A 20,892-nucleotide genomic window follows, 5' to 3' on the forward strand; every position below is an offset into this window, starting at 1 on the left:
GCTCCAGCCCAAATAGTAAAAATTATGGAATAGAAATAGATCGGTGGAAGAACGGAGTGTTCTCATCTCCTTAGAACTGCATTCTTCACTCATTGGGTTATAATTCACACGAAAGAAAAGCGGGAAGTAAACTCGGAGAGACTCTTGTACTGTAACAGCTTGTATTAAATATTATGCAATTCTCCCAAACTGTCGGGTGAGACATTTAGAAGCAAACTGCTCAGAATCCTGGGAGCAGATGCACGACACTGCTGGATAGTCTATGGCGTAGTCTGGCATAAGCTCCTGAAGAGATGCCTCATTTGACTCCCAGGTCCAAAGTTTCTGCCATGCTGCCCCAGGGACTCTGGTGGCTGCAGGGTCCTTCAGTTCTGCTGCTCAGTTCCTAGAAGCAGCATGGACACCCCCTGTCACAGAGGTGGCACAGCAGAATATTCTCTTCATCATCTGCCACTTAGATTCCTAGAACTGGCCCCGCATTAGGCGCAAATCAGTGTCTCTGCATCTCACTCCCTTCTCAGGACTGGCTCAGGTATTCACAGGCCACTCACTTCCTTCCCAGAACTGGCTCCACATCTCCCACTCACCAGTCTCCTGGAATGAATTCATCTGTAGAGAGCAGAGACTCCCCACCCAAGCAGCCCAGAGATACCAAAGATTCCCCAAGATTGTGTCAAGCAAGTTTCTCTTTTTCTGCCATATCCTTCTGACCCGCGCACTCATTTAATCAACTGACTTTGCTCTGCCCAAACCATCTCCCTGTCCTCATCAATTCTTTTAGCACCCCATGACTTGAACCCAGCAGGCCCAGATTCGTGTTCTGCTTTCCCCAGCCTGTATCTAAGAGAAACTTTTAGTTCAGCAGTGTTGCCATAGACAAGATTTGACAGTGACATTGGGCTTCTGCCCTATGTCAGGCAAGGTCAGCCTGGGGGTGCTGGTGGGGAAGGAGAGGGATGGGGGCTATAGAGATTTTGTTTTGTGTGCAGAGTTTTGTTTGAGACAGTGAACAAAACTTTTCACATGGAGAGTGGTGACAATGCTTCAGGCCAGAGTTGCTCATGGTTCAGAGGGTGCATTTTATGCAATAGTGGGCTCCAATAAGAAATGGCTGCACCCTAGAAATCATTAGAGGTGTCCAAATTAGGAGCAGTTCTCTTTATACATCAGTGGTTTGAATAACAAGGGAGTGTTAATCACTTTGCTTCTAGATCTGTAAAGCTGATACTCAAAATTCTAGGCCTGCTGTCTGGTCACCCCAAAATTCTTCATTATAAGGAGTTATAATTATATCATTTCTCTGAGTACCTGCCACTTGCTTGGTGCTATGTTGTTCAACTCAGGATGCTCACATCATACCCTTTAGCGCTGTTTTGACCATCTTAGAGATGAGTATCCCAAAGCGTAGATGGTTGCGTGACACCAGAGTGTCACTGGCCCACAAATGCAGGACAAGACCCTCCCTTCCACGCTCATTGTCTTCGGCAAATGTGGCCCTGACTGTGCTGTCATCTTTACTCCCCGACTCTGATTGGCTTTTCCTGGTTGATTGATATTCATGCCAGCGAATCCGTTTATTCCATCGTGACTCCAGCCAACAGATCAAGTGCATGCCTGGTATGGAAACAGTAGGTGACAAGCTGGAAGTGACAGGGTAATGACTCTGGAGGAAGGGGAGCGATAAATAAGCCACTGAGCCCAGCAGGACAGCTTTAGAGCATCTTTAATGTTGTGAAGATGACAGGATGATACAGCGGGATACTTGAAAGGAGCTGGTGGCTGATCAGGAAACAGCCTCTGGATACAATGTCGGGAGCAGAAACCTAAATCCAGAGAAGGATCTAGGAGGGATTCCACTGCAGAGAACCACGGAAATGACTGCAAGGCAGGTGGCCTCAGGGAGGAGCTGAGGGTGGCCCAGTCTCACCCAAAACCCTTCCACTCCTGGGGTGAAGAATGCAAAGTAACAAACACTGTCGGTGGGTCAGGGTGCTGAGGCTGAGGAGGGCCTTGGAGTTCAGGAGAAGAAATGTGTATTCCCTACTCCGTGTGTGGGGACTAAGCCAAGGCTTAAAGCTGGGAGATTAAATTCTCCGATTTCATTTTACAAAGTGCTCTCTTGTTGGAGCTTGGCAAAGGGATTACAGGAAGCCAGTGTGGAAAGCGGAGCCAACTGTTGAGGGGGTTCAAGGAGGAAAAAGAAATGAATATGTTGGGCAAGGGCGAGGGCAGCTGACAGGCAGAGAAAGGATCGACTTGGAAGGTTCTTTGGATTTTTAAAAAGTGAACTTCAGGCCTGGTGCACCTGGGTGAAATGAGGTTGGGCATTTCAAGCTTTAGGAAATGATGCAATTTGCAAGCAAGGGTCACCTGCCCCCTGAGGCCGTACATCCTGAGCTGCTTCCCTCGCCCACCTTCTGGCATCTCAATCGATTATTTGGAGCCGAAGATTGTATTGCAAGGAAAATGAGACGGCTTCCCAGAATAACCAAGGTGCTTTACAATGGTGAAGAGACATGGAAATTCTATGTAGGGAAAGCATGAAGTAGTTTGATCAGAATTTTCCAGAGCAACATCTGGGATCATTTCCAGCCTCTGCAGAGACAAACTCTTCCATGCATCCAGACTCCTTGCTTCGTTTCCTCTAAGTGTGTTTCATCCCTGCTCAGGGAGGCAGGGACCACAAATCAAGATGACTCTGTCCATCATCGTAGCAAAGTTCATGAATAGTGGCATCTTGTCTTACATCCATGCATTCCCATACTTACTTACCCTATCCCTTCTTGGTGAAAGACATTCTTCTAGGCATTTGGCAACCAGGAAAAAAAAGTAGAATTTCATGCACACTTAAGTTTACCCTGTGGATATCTTTATAGACGCTGATCACTTACCTAGACCCTTTCACACACAAAGTGCTATCCTAGTAACTAATTTCTCTACAACCAGTTCCAGGGTATTTGTGCTCTGATTAGGGCCAACCACATCCTGTGGTTCCAGGTTAATTTGGAGAAGATGCTTAATGGTCTCAACTGTTTTCATTTGATGTTTCAAGTGATTTATTTATAGTAATAGCATAAGACAAAGCATTTAAACAGAATATTTTCACTAACATCCTTTTGTGTACACCTGGATCTGTGTTCACTTCTCTCTCACCTTTACGCATAGATTCTGTCAGGAGTGTTGTTGGGTAGACTTTGGTTGTGGGTAGTGGACACTGGTAAAGAGATTGGTGTTGGAACATGCCTGGAACTCAATCATAAATATCTTTCTAATTCATGGTGATTGAATTAAAAAAGAAAAAAAGAATGAGAAAGAGGTTAGAGTGTCAGCTTTGAGATATACACTTGCTCATTGTCACAGCGGTTCTACTGCCTTCATAACATCATCTAAGCATCTTGTACTAAATTTTGGCTCATTCCTCTTAGCAACTGACACCAACTTTCAGATGAATTACTGATATATACAAACTGTTTCAGCCCAATTAGCTTGTGAAGCAAATTTTAGCTGCAGCACTATTTTCCGTCAAAGGCAGTTGCCTTGGCATTGACAAAGAAAATACATTCACAGGGAGATGAAGCAAAACTGAGCTTATCTGGGCTCCTGGACAGTTTTGGTCCATGTGAAAAGATGAAAGAAGTAAGGTTTCCAAGGTGATATGGATCACTTAGTGACATTCATCACAGGGATAATAGTAGACATCTTTTTTGAAAATTGATTATCATTTTTCTGTAAGGGATACCCAGGAATAGTACATAATAAAATATAAGTGAAAAATATGATAACACAAGAGAATCTTAAAATGCTTATATGTTTAAAGTAATGTCTGCAATGCATTGCCCAGGTATTTAAAGTTATTACTATTATTATTATTGATCAGTTGACATCCCATTACTCATCGATTTGTTCGAGCAGGTGCCAGTAATGTTTCCATTCGTCCCTGTCATGTGCCAGTGTAGCCCAGCAGCGTCTTTTCGGTCTAGGAACATGAAGAGCCTCAAACCAATCTTTCAGGGTCTTGACGAAGAAGTCTAACCATCTCGTAGGTGGGCAGCCATGCCGTCTTTTGATGTCCTGTGGAATCTAGCCGGTAATGGCTCTAGTCCAGCAGTTGTCTCCAAATCTCATTATGTGTCCAGCCCATCTGATTTTTGACACCTTGGCAAATTATTATTATCATTATTATTATTATTATTATTATTATTATTATTATTTTGTTGAGGGAGGGGATGCCTGGAAGTGCTCAGAACTTATCACTGGCTCTGTGCTGAGGGACCACTCCTGGTAGGGTCAGGGGACCATATGGGGTACTGGGGATATAACCCATGTCAGCTGTGTGTAAGGCAAACTCCTTACATGTACTCGCTCCACCCTCAACTGTTTTAATCTCTTATATAAATAGCACTTCTGATGGATTTACTGAATTCCATTGATTTCGCAAATAAATTTTGTGTAGCACTGAATTGTTTCTAATTTCTAATTCTAGGTCTATTTTTCTACTCTTTGAAAAATATACCTTGTAAATATTCTCTTGTGATTCCTTAGAATAACCGTAGGAAGTGAGATTCTACGCATGGCAATGTTTTCTCTTCCTGTCTTGGGTCTTTCTGATGCACTAGAGCATAGAATAGTATGTATCTTGACATGGGATGGACATTTTCCTTTCATGTCTTAAAATTCCTTTCCATACCTTTGTGGGGTTTTGCGTCAAGATATTGGTATAGACAGCAGGTGTGTGTAATAATAATAAATCTTGACCCTCAGAGAGAGCGCTGGTCCCTCGTGGTGTTGGCTCCACCTGTGTACCTGTTTCCAGATCTCACTCTGGCACGTTTCAGTCTGGGCTCAGCTTCAACCCCAGGGATGGAATTCAAAGGGCTTCAACCCCTACATGGTCTCAGCTCCATGTACCCCCACCTTTCCCGCTTGGATCCTTGGTGTGTTTTTAGTATCTTTTTCCTGTGACCACAGACCCAGGTACTCATCTGCGGTTATTGTCTCAGAGGTGGGTGCCTGTTTCATTAAGCCCCTCTGTCCTCACTGTGTGTGGAAGTGCAGGATCGGGAGAGTGCAGAGCAAGGCTACTGCAAAGCCTTGGAGTCCCCAGTCCCCAGATACCGGAGAGGGACTGTGGACAAGCTCCGGTCAAAAATGCTCAGAGGATATGAGGGAGGCCCATAGTTTTGCTGCTTTCTGAAGCCCAGCCCTGCACCACCCGGGAGTCAATGTGAAGATTTCCATCAGGGCATTAGAAGGCCTAAAATAGCGCTCTTTCTCTCTCACTTTCTCTCTCTCTTCTCTCTCTCTCTCTCTCTCTCTCTCTCTGTCTCTCTCTGTCTCTCACACACATACACACACACACACACACACAGAGGCAGAAAGACCATTTTCTTTCAAGTTTTATATTTCCAAGCTGAGCACACTTCAGCTGCCTTATGTCTGTCCTTGAAGGACCTGGGGTCCTGCTAGTCATATCTTGGTGAATCAGGGATATGGAGAACCAAATTTCAGATTCAGAGGGAGCCGCTGGAAGCCCATCCTATGGTCTTTTGATGTCTTTCGCGAACGACCCTGGTGCGGGCTCCTTGGAGCAAGGCGGAGGCTTGTTCCCTGCCAAGCCTTTGTGTAAAACCCAGATTGCACAGTCATTATCCAGGGGGCTCTGAGCAGGGAGAAATGCTTTCTCTTCTCTGTGTTTTCTGGATAGGCAAAGTGTAGGCAGCACAGAGAGATGTTGTCCTGAGCTGACCTCGCAGTTGACTGGTACCAAGGAGAAGGTCGGGTCTTCTTTCCCCTGTCTGCCCGGCAGGGTAAATGTGAAACAACCCACTCCAACCCCTGGCTGGCGTCCACTTGCTCATCAGCATTAAAGTTGTGGTGAGGCTAATTTTCTACAGGCCCTGGAATTCACCAAGAATTCACCAAGAAAAAATAAATCATTGGATTTATATCCAATGATTTTTATCATGCTTATCATCACTGTTACCAGACATTTTGTTTGTTTTTTAATTTTTTTGTGATATTTAAATTCAACATAAAATTTGCTATCTTAACTATTTTGCCTAGGTCAGTGGCATGAAGTCTAACTACATTGTCACGTGACCATCTTGCATCTCCAGATCTCTTTTCATCTTTTGCAAAACAGAAACTCTGCTAGAGAACTCACATTCTTCCCTTCCTTCCCTCCTGGGCAGTTACCCTTCCACTCCCTGACTTTCATGACAGTATGTACCTCCTAGGGGTGAATCGATAGAACATTTGGGTTTCTGTGTGTGTGTGACACTTGACTCAGGGCTTATACATGTTGCAGCATGTGTCAGAATTACCTCCGTTGGGGGACAAGGCCTCCCAGCTAATGCTGAGACATGCCTACCTCCATAGAGGCTGTAAAGTTCAGGAAATGGTACTCACTTTCATTCGGGAAAATAACCCACTTCCCACCACTTCTGGTGCAAGCCACAAATCCATAAACCAGAAACAGAAGGACGCTTCATTCTGCAGAGTTAATCCAGCTCCATGTCCCTAAGCACTGTAGCATGTCCTCCGGTTGTTCATCAGTTTCCTCAAGCGGGTACCAGTAACATCTCCTTTGTGAGATCTTTTATTACTGTTTTTGGCATATCGAATATGCCACAGGGAGCTTCCCAGACTCTGCCATGCAGGCGGAATACTCTTGGTGGCTTGCCAGGCTCTCTGAGAGGGATGGAGGAATTGAACTGGGTTGGCCACATGCAAGGCAAACTCCCTACCCGCTGTGCCCCTAAGAACAACATAAAACTGCTTCTCTTTTGATGGTTGATGTGTGTAGTTGCATCACATCTCACAAGTTCTGAAAGTATCTTTTAATTTCCCTGTAAACCCTAATGGTCTAGTGATAATTAATGCTGCTCATACATCATTGATATGCCTCACAGCATAGCAGCATTCTTGCATCAGTTTATCCCTCAAATCTCTACTAGTTCATTAATTAGTGTAAGAGTTTATTCAAGTGACTGATTTAATTTGAAACAACACATTGCACGCTCTTTTTTTAATGCACAGAGAATTTTATTCAGTGTAACAATATGGGATTCTTTTCTTAATTTTTGGTAACTTTGGCTTAACTTTGTGCTCCATTAGGCAATAATGTGAGTACAGAGATGTGTGGAAGTTAGAAAATTTATCACTTTATTTTCAAGACGGTGTGTTCTCTCAGGAGTCCATGTTTTCCTTCATAGTCATAAAGCAGAACGGGAAATGGCTTCATTTTTACAAGGGCATTTTGAAACAATCAAAGAACGAATGCTAAAAGTGAGAAAAAATAAACCACCAGAGAGAGTTTGCTGTGTAATTCAATGCTGTTCCCAACTGGTTATATAGCTATATGGTTATATCGCTAAATGGTTTGATGGCTATATGGTTATATAGCTGTATAGTTTGATAGCTATATGGTTTGATAGCTATCATAGCTCATTGAAAATTGTCATCTGGGCAGGCCCCCAGTCTTCTCCCCCCCCCCCCACACTTGTTGTTTTGGCTACATCTAGTGGTGCTCAGAGGTTACCCCTAGCTCTGTGCCCAGGATCACTTCTGGAGGCACTCAGAGATCAGATGTGATGCCAGGGATCAATTCTGATCAGTCATATGTGAGGCAAGTACTTTAACCTCTGTATTATCTCCCTATCCCACCTCCCAGGATGTTTTTAAATTCTCACCTTTAAAGGAGCAGCTGCCATGGATAGCTCAATTCTATCCATTTCTTTTTTATTTTTTTATTGTGCTATTTTTTACTGTGCTATTAAATTTTTATTTTATTAATTTTTATTTATTATTTTTATTTATTTTTTGTTTATTATTTATTATTATTATAATAAAATTATTTTTATTTTATTTAAATTGTTCTATTATATTTTTTATTGTGCTATATTTTACTGTGCCATTAAAATATGATTTATTGAGGGTTTCTGGAATCAGTGGAAAGAAAGATATAAGACTTGACTGGGGAAAATAAAGAAAATATTCTGCTGATGAAAAAGCAAGGAATAGAAGTTCATTACTGGGCTCCCAAGATTCTCATGTTTAAGAGCAAATGTGGTGAGGAGGGCACTTCTGCCTTGCTGTCCATCAGTCATGAAAGGGAACTGCCAAGACTCACCCATGAGCCTGGGAGATACCAAGCACATGTCCTCTGGCTTTCATGGGCATTGTGAAGGACAAGATGTGTGATTGAAAGGGGTTTGGAATGGGCAAACTCCTGCATCTCCTTGTGCTTCTGGTAGCCTGGAAGTCATGCCCAGGAACTGTCTCTGGCACCATTTAAGCTCATTAACAGCTGTGATCCAGAGATGCACAAATAAAGCTCTCAGAAGAGAGCAACATAGAACTATTCACCATAGAAATGCCTCTGGACCCAAATTCACCATCCAATTAAAAAAAAAACAAAAAATATTAAATTAACCTCAGCAGTATAACTATATTTAAAATTTTAGAATTCCTAGAGCATGAGTCTGCGACATCTTATATATTGGTAATCTCCTATACAAAGGCTTACTGGCTCCAAAGTGAGATACAACAATCTTCACACACTTTTCTCTAAGTAAACTTTTTTTGGATCATTTTTAGCAGATTCCAACACCAATCTCATCACCATTACACCTACCCACCACCATATTTTCAATGTTCCCACCCTGACCCTCAAATCCTGCCTCCAAAGCAGAACCTAAAAAAAAAAAATTCTATCCATTTCTAAGTAGAAATATTTTCTATTTTCCTTGGAGGCCCATGTGGAGTGGGCCTCCAAGGAAAGGACTTAAAGTACAGACTTTCTGAATCAGATCATTCACTCGCTCATTCTTTAACACTCACCAACTGACCAAATACTGTGTAGTAAACTTGGGGCTACCAACTTATTTGATCTACTACTCACTTTTCAGGAAGTGAAAACAAGCAAACATTGCTCAGCAATCTATGTAGATTCTACTGAGAATCTACATAGAATGACTGCACTCATTTGTGGAATATAAAATAACATAATATGAGACTAAAGCCTGCCTCATGTTCTGTGGGGAAAAGCGGCTGGAATAGAGAAGGGATCTCTAAGTCAATGATGGTTGGAGGGATCGCTCAGGATGGGAGATGTGTGCTGAAAGTAGACAAAGGACCAAACATGGTGGCCTCTGTATCTGTACTGCAAACCATATGCCCAAAAGTAGAGCAAGAGTAAGAAGGAAATTGTCTGCCACAGAGGCAAGGGGAAGGTTGAGATCTGAGGGGAGGTGGGAATACTGGGGACATTGGTATAATGTACACTGGTGAAGGGATGGGTGTTCGATCATTGTATGACTGAAACTCAAACATGAAAGCTTTGTAACTGCATTTAAAAATTTTTAATGATATATTCCTTTATGCCTACCACCCAGTTCCACGTGAGGCTACTGCCATCCTTCCAGATAACGAGAGCGTAGAGATGTGGGGAAGACAGTCCCACACATTTCAAGAGAGTGTTAGATGCTAGGCTTGGTGTTCAAGTAATAAACATTTGTGATTTAGGGTCTGACCATACTCAAGGGATAAACTTGAGGATAAACATCCATAGGGGTTTCTATAAGCCACAGAAGTTTCCTCAAGGGCAAAAGACATCTTATTAATGTTTATTAAATAGCTGGAAAATGTAGGATTCTTGTAATGAATACAGATTTCTCGCCAAAAACAAGGGAAAAAAATGTGACTGTATATCAATTCTCTACAAATGATACCCAAAAGGCAGGAACCCTACAAAACTATTATCATTATTAGGGAGGCCAGTGGATTTGTTGGAAGCACTTTCTCCCTGCTATTTAATTATTTTGTATTCTGATTTTTCTAGGTCACATTGTGTATGTATCACACTATTATTAGAGATTCTAATTGTGAGGAAAAAAATCCTGACTCTGCTATTAAACGAAATCACATGTGCATGTAACCATGGTTTTTAGAACAAAGCCATAGGAAGTTTTAAGTAATCATTTCAATGCACATTTTTCACATTTTTCATATCTAAAAATGATAGGATTGAGGATAATGGTTCCAACATAAAAGGACTTACAGGTACCCAGAATGCACATACAGTTCTAGACAAATTCACAGTTTTTAGAGCCACAACTTTTTTTTTATTAGTGAAACACCACGAGGTGTGGTTGTTGACCTTACAAGTTTTTGTACTTGGGTTTCAGTTATACAATGATCGAGTACCCATTCCTCCACCAGTGCCCATTCTCTACCACCAGTGATTCCAGTACCCTCCCACCCCTCCCATACCCCCATCCCATTCTGTGGCAGAGCATTCCCTTTTGTTCTCTCTTAGAGTCACATCTTTTAAGAAAGGAGAATGCAGAAGAAAACCATAGGTGTGCTGAACTCTGGAAAATGTTGCTATGTGACAGTGTCTCAGAACTTACTAAAATGAAAACCAAACAAATGAGAACCACCAATTGTATCTCACACTTTGTAATGTATGTCCTCCAAGATGGATACTTTTACTCTGGGCTTTTGCAAATGGCTCATGTCCTTCAGTTGTGTGGGAGATTGGTGGAGAAATTGGTCATGTCAGTCACCCGTGTGCATGCTGATGAATCAGTAGAATGACCTGTAGAGTGACCAGCCTGCCTGAGCTACATTCAACCCTCTGTGCCTCTGTGTTCTCATCTGTACATTGGGCCCATGTGCAGGCCATCTCTGAGAGTGCTGGTGAGGACTGAGGAGTGAATGGATGCTCAGTGTGCTGTGTGGCTGGGAGAGGCACTCAGTCACAGTAGCCCTTACAGAGTGATGCTTCAAAGCTGAAATTTCCCTTTAAAAGCAAGACACATCAGGAACCAGCTTCTAAAGCCATGACAGAATGATTCATGTCACAAATTACCCACAAAATCACATTTTTCAAGGAGGCATTGTAGTCTGTGGGCAGCAGATATTATTAGTCATGATGGAATCTGTGAATTCCTTCCCCAAACCAGGGGTGGACCCCACCCTTTGGAGGTGACCATTTACACCCTCATCCCAGAAAATTGTTTAATGTAGAGACTTTTTAAAAAAAATTTCTGTGAAAGTTGGTCCACATCCAGAAGTGCTCAGGGCTTACTCCTGGCTCTGTGCTCAGACATCACACCAGGTAGAGCTCAGGAGTCCAGATGTGATGCCAGGGATCAGACCCAGGTTAGACACGTGGAGGGCATACGCCCCTTCTGTTGCCCTATTGCCCTAGTCCCATGTGGAGATTCTGACTCAACAGCCGTAGTTCTAGTACTACACGTTGTAGAAACCGTCGTGAGTGGGTAGTGTGTGGTCTGTGTGGGCGCTTCCCACTGCCTGCTCTTCCGGAAGCAGATGCCCAGAATGAAGGGTCAGAGGGAAGATGCAGTTGACCTTCTAAATTTTCTCTCTGTGGCACGATCCCACTTTTGTGCCAAAAGCATCTTTCTCTGTATACGCTGACAAGAGGAAATGCAGAAATGTTTAAGGACACACAAGCCGGGGTCGGTCTACCTGCCAACCTGCCAGTTTTGTTTGTTCTAGAGAGTGGGGGAGGGACTGGGAGATAGCAGAGTCCTTGGTACACTTCTACACTTGGAGGAGTCTAACTAGAGAATTGTGACACTTGCAGATTTCTTTTGGTGTCTTTTGTTTATTTGTTTGGGTCCTTGCCTAGCTACTCCCGGCTCTACTTGCGGGGATCACTTTTCCTGGTACTTGGGGGAGACTGTGCAGTGTTGGGATGGATGGAACCTGGTTTTTCCACCAGACTGCTGAGTTCTCTGACATCCTGAGGGATATTTTAAAGCATGTTGGTTGGATTTTGCTGGCGCTTTGTGTTTATTTGAAAGAAAAAGGTGCATTAAGCCTAAACTGGGGAACAGCACTCATTCAGGAAGCCCTCCACATCTGGGAACCTGAGCAGGAAGTGAATCTCCAAGATAGTTGCTTCCACAGGGAGAACCTGGAAACCAGGGTATGAAGGCTCTGGGTCAGTGGCCTTGGGTGAGCTTCCCGCAGGGGGTGCAGACAACGGGGCTCTGTAATGGCAGAACATCACCCCTGCTCACAAGCCTGGAATGTAAAGGGGATCTGCAGTCTGCATAGAGAAAGCCAACGGAATTGATTGAACTAATTTAATGGTGTGTGTGTGTGTGTGTGTGTGAGAGAGAGAGAGAGAGAGAGAGAGAGAGAGAGAGAGAGAGAGAGAGAGAGGGAGGGAGGGAGGGAGGGAGAGAGAGAGAAAGAGAGAGAGAGAGAGAGAGAGAGAGAGAGAGAGAGAGAGAGAGTGACGCTGAGGATTGAACTGAGGTCTTATGTCCTTCATGGCTCCCACTCTCCTGCTCAAGCCCCAAAGCCCCTGCAGAGGATTCCTGGCTATGTAAGCAGCAATGTTCAAGCTTGCACATACTCCCACTCATGAGGGCTGTTGTGTGTTTTCCTTCCAATGTTCCCAGACTGCTTCCCTCCCTCTGCCAGCCCTCCCTGACTCCTGGGGACCTAGACAAAGGAAGAGGATGCTAGGAAGCTTTCCCTGCAGGAGTCAGCCCTGCCCTTAGCTCTGAGGTGCTGAAACTGTGTTCTTAGGATGCAGGGATGGGAACAACACGGAAATGATGGAAGTGTTCCAGATGAGAGACTGATTGACTGCTGAAAATGGTCAGGCTCCTCATGTTCTCGAAGGAGTCTGCATTTTGATATTTGTTTATGAAATAATCTTAAAAGAAAAATGAACACTTGTAGAAATCTGCTGTTGCCCACCTTCTCCCCGTTTTAACTTAGCCCTTCGTTTGCTTCCATAGGGTCACTGGGGGTGAGCTGTTTGAAGACATCGTGGCGAGGGAATACTATAGCGAGGCCGATGCCAGGTAAGTGGTTTACCCTGGGCAAGAGACAAGATGCCATGTTCAAATAACGCTTTCCCTAGGTATCTGTCTGCAAATGCATAGTAGCATGCAGTCATCATAAGAATCTTATATTATCCAGGATGTGTTCCAGTGACAAATCCTTCCTTGGTGTCTGTCTCTAGGATTTTCCAGATGATTCCTTGTGAAGAAACAAATAAATGACTCTAATGTACACTTTATTTTTTCCAGAGCATCTATAGTTTGACTGGAGTCAGACTGCAGTCTTTTTGCGATTACGATTATAATTATTATTCTTGGCTGGCTGGTCTGATTTGTGCTAAAGAAAGACTTTTTCGTGACCAGGCACACAGATCAAAGACAGAGACTGTGATCTCTAGATCCTGGGCTGCCCTGTGTGGGAGCCACGTAGTAATAAGCGCCAATATTCATTTCAGTGAATTAAACTTAAATTAAAAGAATTAAACGTCTGGTTGTTTCACGGTGCTGGCCACCTTTCAAGTACTGAGTAACCACTGTGGTCACGAGGACACCGCAGATTATTCCTCCGATCCCAGAAAGAGCCACCACCAGTCCCTGTCTTCACAGAGACGAGAGAGAGAGAGAGAGAGAGAGAGAGAGAGAGAGAGAGAGAGAGAGAGAGAGAGAGAGAGAGAGAGAGACATGACATCTCAGGAGGACACGGGGACTCATTATCTTCACCTGGGAAATTTCACTCAAACCTTGGAATGCTGACATGAAAAATATTTATTCAAGTATTTCCAAGAGGCGTTGAAGGGAACTTCCCAGGCAAAAATCTCCATAGAAGCTAAAAATGTCTTCGCATTCTAACTTGAGGCTGCTCAAGGGATGCAGGCAGAGATGGCAGGGTGAGGCATGACCGTCTGCCTGAGGAGCTGGTACTTAGATTGGAAGGTGTTGATCTCCTTGGCATTCCCTATAGGAAAAAAAAATTTATTTTTGCACCCCAGAGTGCTCAAGACTTCACTCCTGGAGGGGTTTAAGGGACAAGATGCGGTCGTGGGGCTTGAACCCCACTCAGCCATGTGCAAGACAGGTGTCCTGCCCACGGTTCTGTCTCCCTCTCCCCTTTTTAGTTTTCATTGTATCACCATGAGATAGTTACAAGTTTTCATGTTTGAGTTTCAATCATACAATTATTGAATATCCATCCCTCCACCAGTGCACATTCTCCACCACCAATGTCCCCAGTATTCCCCTCCTTTCAACCCTCCTCCTGCCTCCATGGCAGACAATTTCCCCCGTACTCTCTCTCTACTTTGGGGCATTATGGTTTGCAATATAGATACTGAGATGCTATCACGTTTGGTCCTGTATCTACTTTCTGCACACATTTCCCATCCCGAACAATCCCTCCAACCATCATTTTCTTAGTGATCCCTTCTCTATTCCAGCTGCCTTCTCCCCCAGCTCATGAGGCAGGCTTTCAACTATGGAGCAATATTCCTGGCCCTTGTATCTACTGTCCTTGGGTGTCTGTCTCATATTATGTCATTTTATATTCCACAAATGGGTGCAGCCCCTTTTAAAAGTAATCACAAACATTCAAACTTTCAAGCAGAACTTCCCAGACTAACTTGGCCTCATGTTTCCCTTTAAACATAAAACTTTGCTTAGCATTCCCTGGAAATCGACCCCGTTTTGTAAGTGAACAAAGTGTGTCTCCCACCCTTTGGTTCCTACAGCCCCCAGGGTTCTTTGAAGCAGTGGGGACGTAGGGTGTCACATCAACCACTGTGGGAAATGCTGTTAAAGTGATCACAAAGAAAGGGATGCTCCGGGTGACCAGGCTGGTCAAGCATAGACACTGTTCACCTCCAGCAGATGCTTTGTCCTTGTAGTTTCCCAGGAATTTGGAGGACTATTATTGTGTGGGCTCAATGGTCACACTGGCCTCCTTGGAATGTCTGCTCACGCCTGTAACAAATGTAGCCGTGCCATGCTTTCTGTCCCTGCCTCTGTTCTGGGCCTGGGAGTGGCATCGGGCACTTGGGCAAAGCTCATCCCTGTGGTGTATTATATGCCAACGTACAGGCCCTCCAGGAGCCTCGGGCCTTCCAGCCACCTGCTTTCATTAGCAGCTAGTGACATCGCTGAGCTTCTTAATAAGGGTAACATAGACTGTGCATTTTGGCAGCATCAGCAACAATTTTCCATCACTAAGGAATATGGAAATGTGTTGACCAATAACCAGTGCCCTCGGGATTTAAAAAAATTTTAATGACTCATTTCTTCCAAAGTCTCTAGTCTTTCCCCAGAGTTCACCTGTGTTGAAGATAGGGCTTTGTTCTGGCCTGGCTTAAATTTTCCTGGTACTGAAGACTCAAGTTAGTTCATCTATTAATATGCTATACAAAAAGCAACAGTCTAAGTCAGAATAGGCAATGAGTCCCTTTCTGTTTGTGTTTACTCTCTTGTTTCAACACCTCTTTCACTGTGACCTCAGATTTTAAACAGTTTAGATGTGTATGAGAAATATTCCTCAGCTTTACATGTCTGCAGAATTTTTCCTGAACGTTATGGGAATTGTTTAAACATTTTCTCTTGAAAATGAAAATATTTGACTTATGTACTCAAATTATTTATTGGACTTTTGGTTTAAAAAGAAAATAGGAATAGTCCACACACTGCTCAAATTGTTTTTTTTCTTTCTGAACACGTCACAAGTTCTGCATTGGAATTCATTTATGAGCGAACCAGAATTAGCTTTATTCAGTTATTTACTTAATCCCAGCATAAAGCTAAAAAAAATGTGAAAATATGACTTTTTGGGTTTTTTTAAAATCCTTTTATTTTGTATTTATTGTGATTATGTGCCTTTAAAATGTTCTCCCTTTCCGTCTACCCTTGTATCGTTGCAGTCATTGTATACAGCAGATTCTAGAGAGTGTAAATCACTGTCACCTAAATGGCATAGTTCACAGGGATCTGAAGGTCAGTATCTGGGGTCCATAAATCTCAATCAAAGGACTTTGCTTGTTTTGTCTTGTTTTGGGCAAAGGGCAGAGGGTGGGCATGGACATTGGTTCCCGTGCTTTCCTCAAGTGCTCCTGACAAATGCCTTGATGATGAAATGATAATGCATGACGCCTCTCTTGGTCGCCCGTCTACAGGCAAACATACATCATGGCTGAAAGGGAAGGACAGTATTAGGAACATGGCCTGTCAGACTTGCTGCTGTGGCGGGCTCTCCTGGTGGGCCCAGATTGGCCGGAGATCAGGTTGGCCCGTGATGTATGTTCGCCTACAGGTGCAAACACCTCTTCTGCTCGGAGACCGTGGGTTGCCCTATCACAGAACAACTGGTCATGCATTACTCCATTTGAGTTTGACGAACCCTCAGGCAAGAGATCATAATTGCCAGCTAAATTAAAGCTCAAGAAGTTAATGATTTATCAAAAATTCATTATGTATCCTAATGTAACCTGAATGGTGGCTTGGCTGCTAATGTGACAGCTTTGGAATGAGACACGGAGGAAGGGGAGGAACAGGAGGGAATAGGGGAACTGTTTCTTGTCTGGGGGGTCGGGGGATGGGGAGGAGATGGAACACAGCAGCTACACACTTCTTTGTGCTCCAGTTCATTTCCTGGAAGAATTTACCACCAGGAAATGAGCTCCTGTTGGAAGGAACGGGTTTTAAGATGGGGTTTGGGGCCAACCTGGATTGGCAAGATCCAGATTGTCCTGAGGTAGAAGTCACTCTCCTTGAGCAATACGCCTGCATTTCTGGACCCGGTAAAGAGGGGCCCAGCTGTCTGCCCCACCTTACCCCATCTTGCTGAGGGTGTGCAAATTATCGGTGGGGAACTAACACTCGCCCCCTGGTGTTTGCATGCAGTTATTGCACTCGCAGGTGAGTGTTGCCGCAGGAGGACCACACACACACATACACACACGCACACACACACACACACACACACACACACACACATATGTACACACACACATACACACACACACACACGAGATTCCCAATGACTGTTCAGCTGTAATTATGTCCATAAAGGCAAATAAAAACCATGAGCAGTGCAGTGGTACGGACTCATCCTAGCACGTTACAGAGATACACCACGATCTGGTTCGTTGCATCCTCTCTCCTCTAACATTCATTTAAAGACTTTCCAGAATCCTGTTTTATCCCAAGAGAACTAATACACTCACACTCATGCCAGGAGGCACTCCTCCCTGCTCAGGAGGCCCTTCCGTTCTCTACTGGTTCTGTACTCCTGACGCACACGTTTGCTTTGAGAGCTGTGCTCAGTAGACCGGATGTCAGTGGTTACCAAATTCCCAAAATGAAAGGAGTAATTGAGTTCGGTCTTTGTTCTGTAGTTAGGTGCCGAAAGCCAAATGTTCAGACTCTGAAACCCTCCTTCCTGGAGTCTCAGGAATTCTGGGAAGGTTGGATGAGATCATTTCTTTATTGATCTGTGTTCCTCTGGATTCAGATTCGAGTACTTCCTAAAACAGATGGGAAAGAAGCAAAACAGTATTTGTTATCAGATGGTATTTATGTGGCATGAAGATGGGCTCATGCTCCTACCTTTGAGATGTCACTTAACTTCTGATGCCCCTGAGGATGAGAAAAATTTAGATAATCGAGAAGCTCCTTTGTTCAGATGGAGACCGTTCTGGTACTAAGATTCTGCCTCCTTCTCAGCATCTTCTGTCTTTTCCATTTCACTTACAGGAAAGTTCAAAGAAATGGTAAAGAATTATAACTTTAAGTGAAAGAAAACGCCCAGATGGGTGAAAGAACTAATGTGCCCATCATCTAGACGCGAGTCTAGGCAAGCCAAAACCTCAGCCTTTACCAGGCTAAAGTACAAAGCTGGCAAAAGGTTAGTTGGACTGTCTCGAGCTGTTTTCCTTGGGAAAAACTACACAACTTTCACAGGCAGACTTTTCCAGTTCCAATAAACCTGTAACTACAGGTTTCATTCATTTGTTGTTGAAGAGTCAGCCTCATAGATCTAGAAAGTTCCTTGGAGATTTTGTTTGTAAACCAAGCCCTCCCTTACTTTTCTGGAATCTTCCTTTGGAGTTCCAGGTTGAGCCTGAGCACTTTCAATGTTAGAATTAAGGAGATGTTTGGTGGCAGTTCACTGTGCAGAGCCAGGATGAAGGATGGTACATCTGTTGGCATTTGCCAAATGTACCCACCAGGCTCCAGGAACAGTGGTTCCTCTTAAGATTCACATCATGGTGAAATGAATTCAGATGTTCCTTCCTAGCCACATATATATATAACTTAGAATTCATCCTTTTGGCGTGAATATCTATGGATATAACCATCATGTAGCCCGTCAAGCTACTGAGAGTACCTCACCCACACGGCAAAGCCTGGAAAGCTACCTGTGACGTATCCGATATGCCAAACACAGTAACAATAAGTCTCACAATGGAGACATTACTGGGCCCACTCGAGCAAATCGTTGAACAACGGGAGGACAGTGCAGTGCTACAGTTATTTCATCAGATGCACTAATAAGTGAATCATTTGGAACACTTTACTCATGTTCTATCATTGCAAGTACATCCTGAGAGCTGGGGATGAAAAATGTAAATTTTCTTCCAGGAGTTTCTGAATATTTTTGTGAGCTCATGAGCTAAGACTCTCTGAGAAAGTACAAGCTCAGCTAAGCCCTGTAAGTGTGGAACTGAAATCAGTGCTGGCAGTGAGCCTGGACTGTGAAGAAGCGTGTTTTCCAACCTATGAGCTGAAGTCACTGACTTAAAGCTAGGGTCATTTCCGGGGCACCTTAGTGCCTTGAGAAGTAGCCTGCATCCCTGTAATGGTGGGGACTGGGGGCCTGAGGAGGGAGTGGTTTTGTTCTCCATCCTCAGCCTGATATTAGGAAGAAGAGAGCTGGTTATTAATCCCATGACTATTATCTGTTATCTGACTGAAGTGTGAGTGTTGGTCTCATTGTGGAATTGGATAGACAAATGGGCTACAGGGCTTAGTTCAGTGTCCAAATAATGCCCGAAGAGGCCCAAACCTATGCCCTTGGAGCAGGCCAGGCCTACCTCTCACCTTTAGAGCATGGAACTCCCGGCTTGGTTTCCTTCATTCCTGGCTGCTCCCTCTGGTAGATAGAGCACTCGCCATAGCATCTGTACTAACATCTTGCAATAAAAAAGGATGATTTCTAAAATTTCTCCTAACCAGATTTAACTGTTAACCTGACGGTTTTGAGTCTGTACGCGTTGTTTTCCAAATCCTGATTCCTCCCTTGGTTCATGCCCAACACAGCTGCCCGAGGCTCGGTTTGCTTTGTCCAAGTCAGCCAGAGGTATGTGGAGCTAGCTTGTCTCACCGTGCTATTGAAGGCACCTCTGAGCACCTCAATGCTGTCCCTCCCAGGAGGAAGGAGGTCCCAAACCAGACAGTCTTCCATGAGGAGCAGCTTCCACTAAGGGGCAGTGACAAGGGACAGTTCTCAATGTCCCAAAATAAATATCCATTCCCCTTGGACCTCCCCCTTAAGAGCCTAGAGAAGCACCAAGTGAGAGAAATAATACTGAGTTTATGGCATAACCTGCATGCAGCCAACACCAGTTCCATCCGTCAAATTGTGTATATGTCCCCAAGGGACCCCTGAGCACAGAACCAGGAGTAAGCCCGGATCACCACTCTGGGTGCCTCAACTGTTCCCTTCCAGAATCAAAGAAAATAAAAGTTTGGAACGCCTAATTCCCATGCGTGCTTGAGCTTTTTCAAATAATCGTATTTCTCTCAGGTGAGGAGGTCTCACTGGTTACAGGCACGTCAGAAATGGTGACTGGCTTCATGAAGAGCCAGCTAGGGAGGAAACTGCTTAAGCAGAGTGGAATCCTCTGGTGACAAACAAGCCCTGTAAACTGCCTGCTGAAAGGATATTGAATATTTGCCTACTAGCTTCTCTCTGGAAAAAGTTATTTAGTGAAAAAGTGTTGGATGCATGTATGGAAGAGAGAGAGATCAGAGATTGCTGGAGCTTTTAATGAAGGTATTAATCCTTCTGGGTCGGAGTGATGGTAGAGAGTTTGCCTTGCTCGTGACTGATCTGGGTTAGTTCCCAGCACCCCATATGGTCCCCTGAACACCGCCAAGACTAGTTCATGAGTGCAGAGCCAGGAGTGACACCTGAACATTGCTGAGTATGGCCCCCAAACAAAACATCAACACTTAAGAAGAATAAATGAAATTTCTTCCTCCTGAAAAAAAAAATACTTCCAGATATTTGGAGAAGACTTTTTTAAATAAGTTTCATAGGAATAAAATATATGGCCATAGGAGTTGTACATTTAGGAGCCTGGGATTTGTCTTCTAGGGGAAGTGGACAAGAATTCAGTAAATCCTTCTGTGTTGGCTGTGGGTACCAGAATGCACCGAATGAGTCCTGTGTTTGGATTCATTATAAATTCATAGTGATCCCACTTTTCTCAGAGCTGTTTGACAACTGCATAAGGGTCATCTGCCCCAGGAAAGCTCCGTATGCCCAGTGACAATAGAGGCAGACTATGTAGGTGACAAATGCCGAGTCTCCTGGAGCACTGTAAAGCATTTTTATGAGGGCCCCGGGAGATGGACCATGCAGCTCTAGGGGACAATAGGCCTGTCAAATCGGGGCTACCCTGTGGTGGCTTTTAAGCTGCCCAGTACATGCTGATAATGTGGAGGAAGATAAAGGTATTAAGAACAGATTCCAGAGTGATTCTGGACGTGTCCACTCTGCCGTGTATGAGGGCATGAACCCTACAGTGGGGATGTCTGCTGGTCAGCCCTGGTCTGAACCTACACTTAGGCCTCCCCTCTGACCACAACCAGAGCTGTGGGTTGCTTGTCACATGGGTACAGATCAGCCTCCCTGCAGGCATGTGTGAGCCGGCGACCCCAGCTTCTCCTGCACACAGCCTGCATCTTGCTTATTTCTGGGAGCTCGGTTCACACCTCCACTGGCAGAGGAAAAGTGATGGCAAACACCAAAGCACAGAATGGCTGGCTTCATGCCGGGAGATTTTCCTGGGGAGGAAAG

The 20,892-nt window shown here is 44.2% G+C and overlaps 1 protein-coding gene across 9 annotated transcripts in view; it reads left to right on the plus strand.

The window, feature by feature from the left end:
* CAMK2D (calcium/calmodulin dependent protein kinase II delta) overlaps positions 1–20,892 on the plus strand; it is a 262,278-nt gene that overhangs the window by 180,468 nt on the left and 60,918 nt on the right. For all 9 annotated transcript variants that reach the window (XM_056116619.1, XM_056116624.1, XM_056116621.1 and 6 more), the window contains exons 5-6: positions 12,786–12,851; positions 15,731–15,803. In XM_056116619.1, coding sequence (XP_055972594.1) covers positions 12,786–12,851; positions 15,731–15,803 — 139 coding nt within the window. The remainder of the gene's footprint in view (positions 1–12,785; positions 12,852–15,730; positions 15,804–20,892) is intronic.

Source organism: Sorex fumeus, unplaced genomic scaffold (genome assembly GCF_029834395.1).
Source record: "Sorex fumeus unplaced genomic scaffold, SorFum_2.1 ptg000033l, whole genome shotgun sequence".
Classification (NCBI taxonomy): domain Eukaryota; kingdom Metazoa; phylum Chordata; class Mammalia; order Eulipotyphla; family Soricidae; genus Sorex; species Sorex fumeus.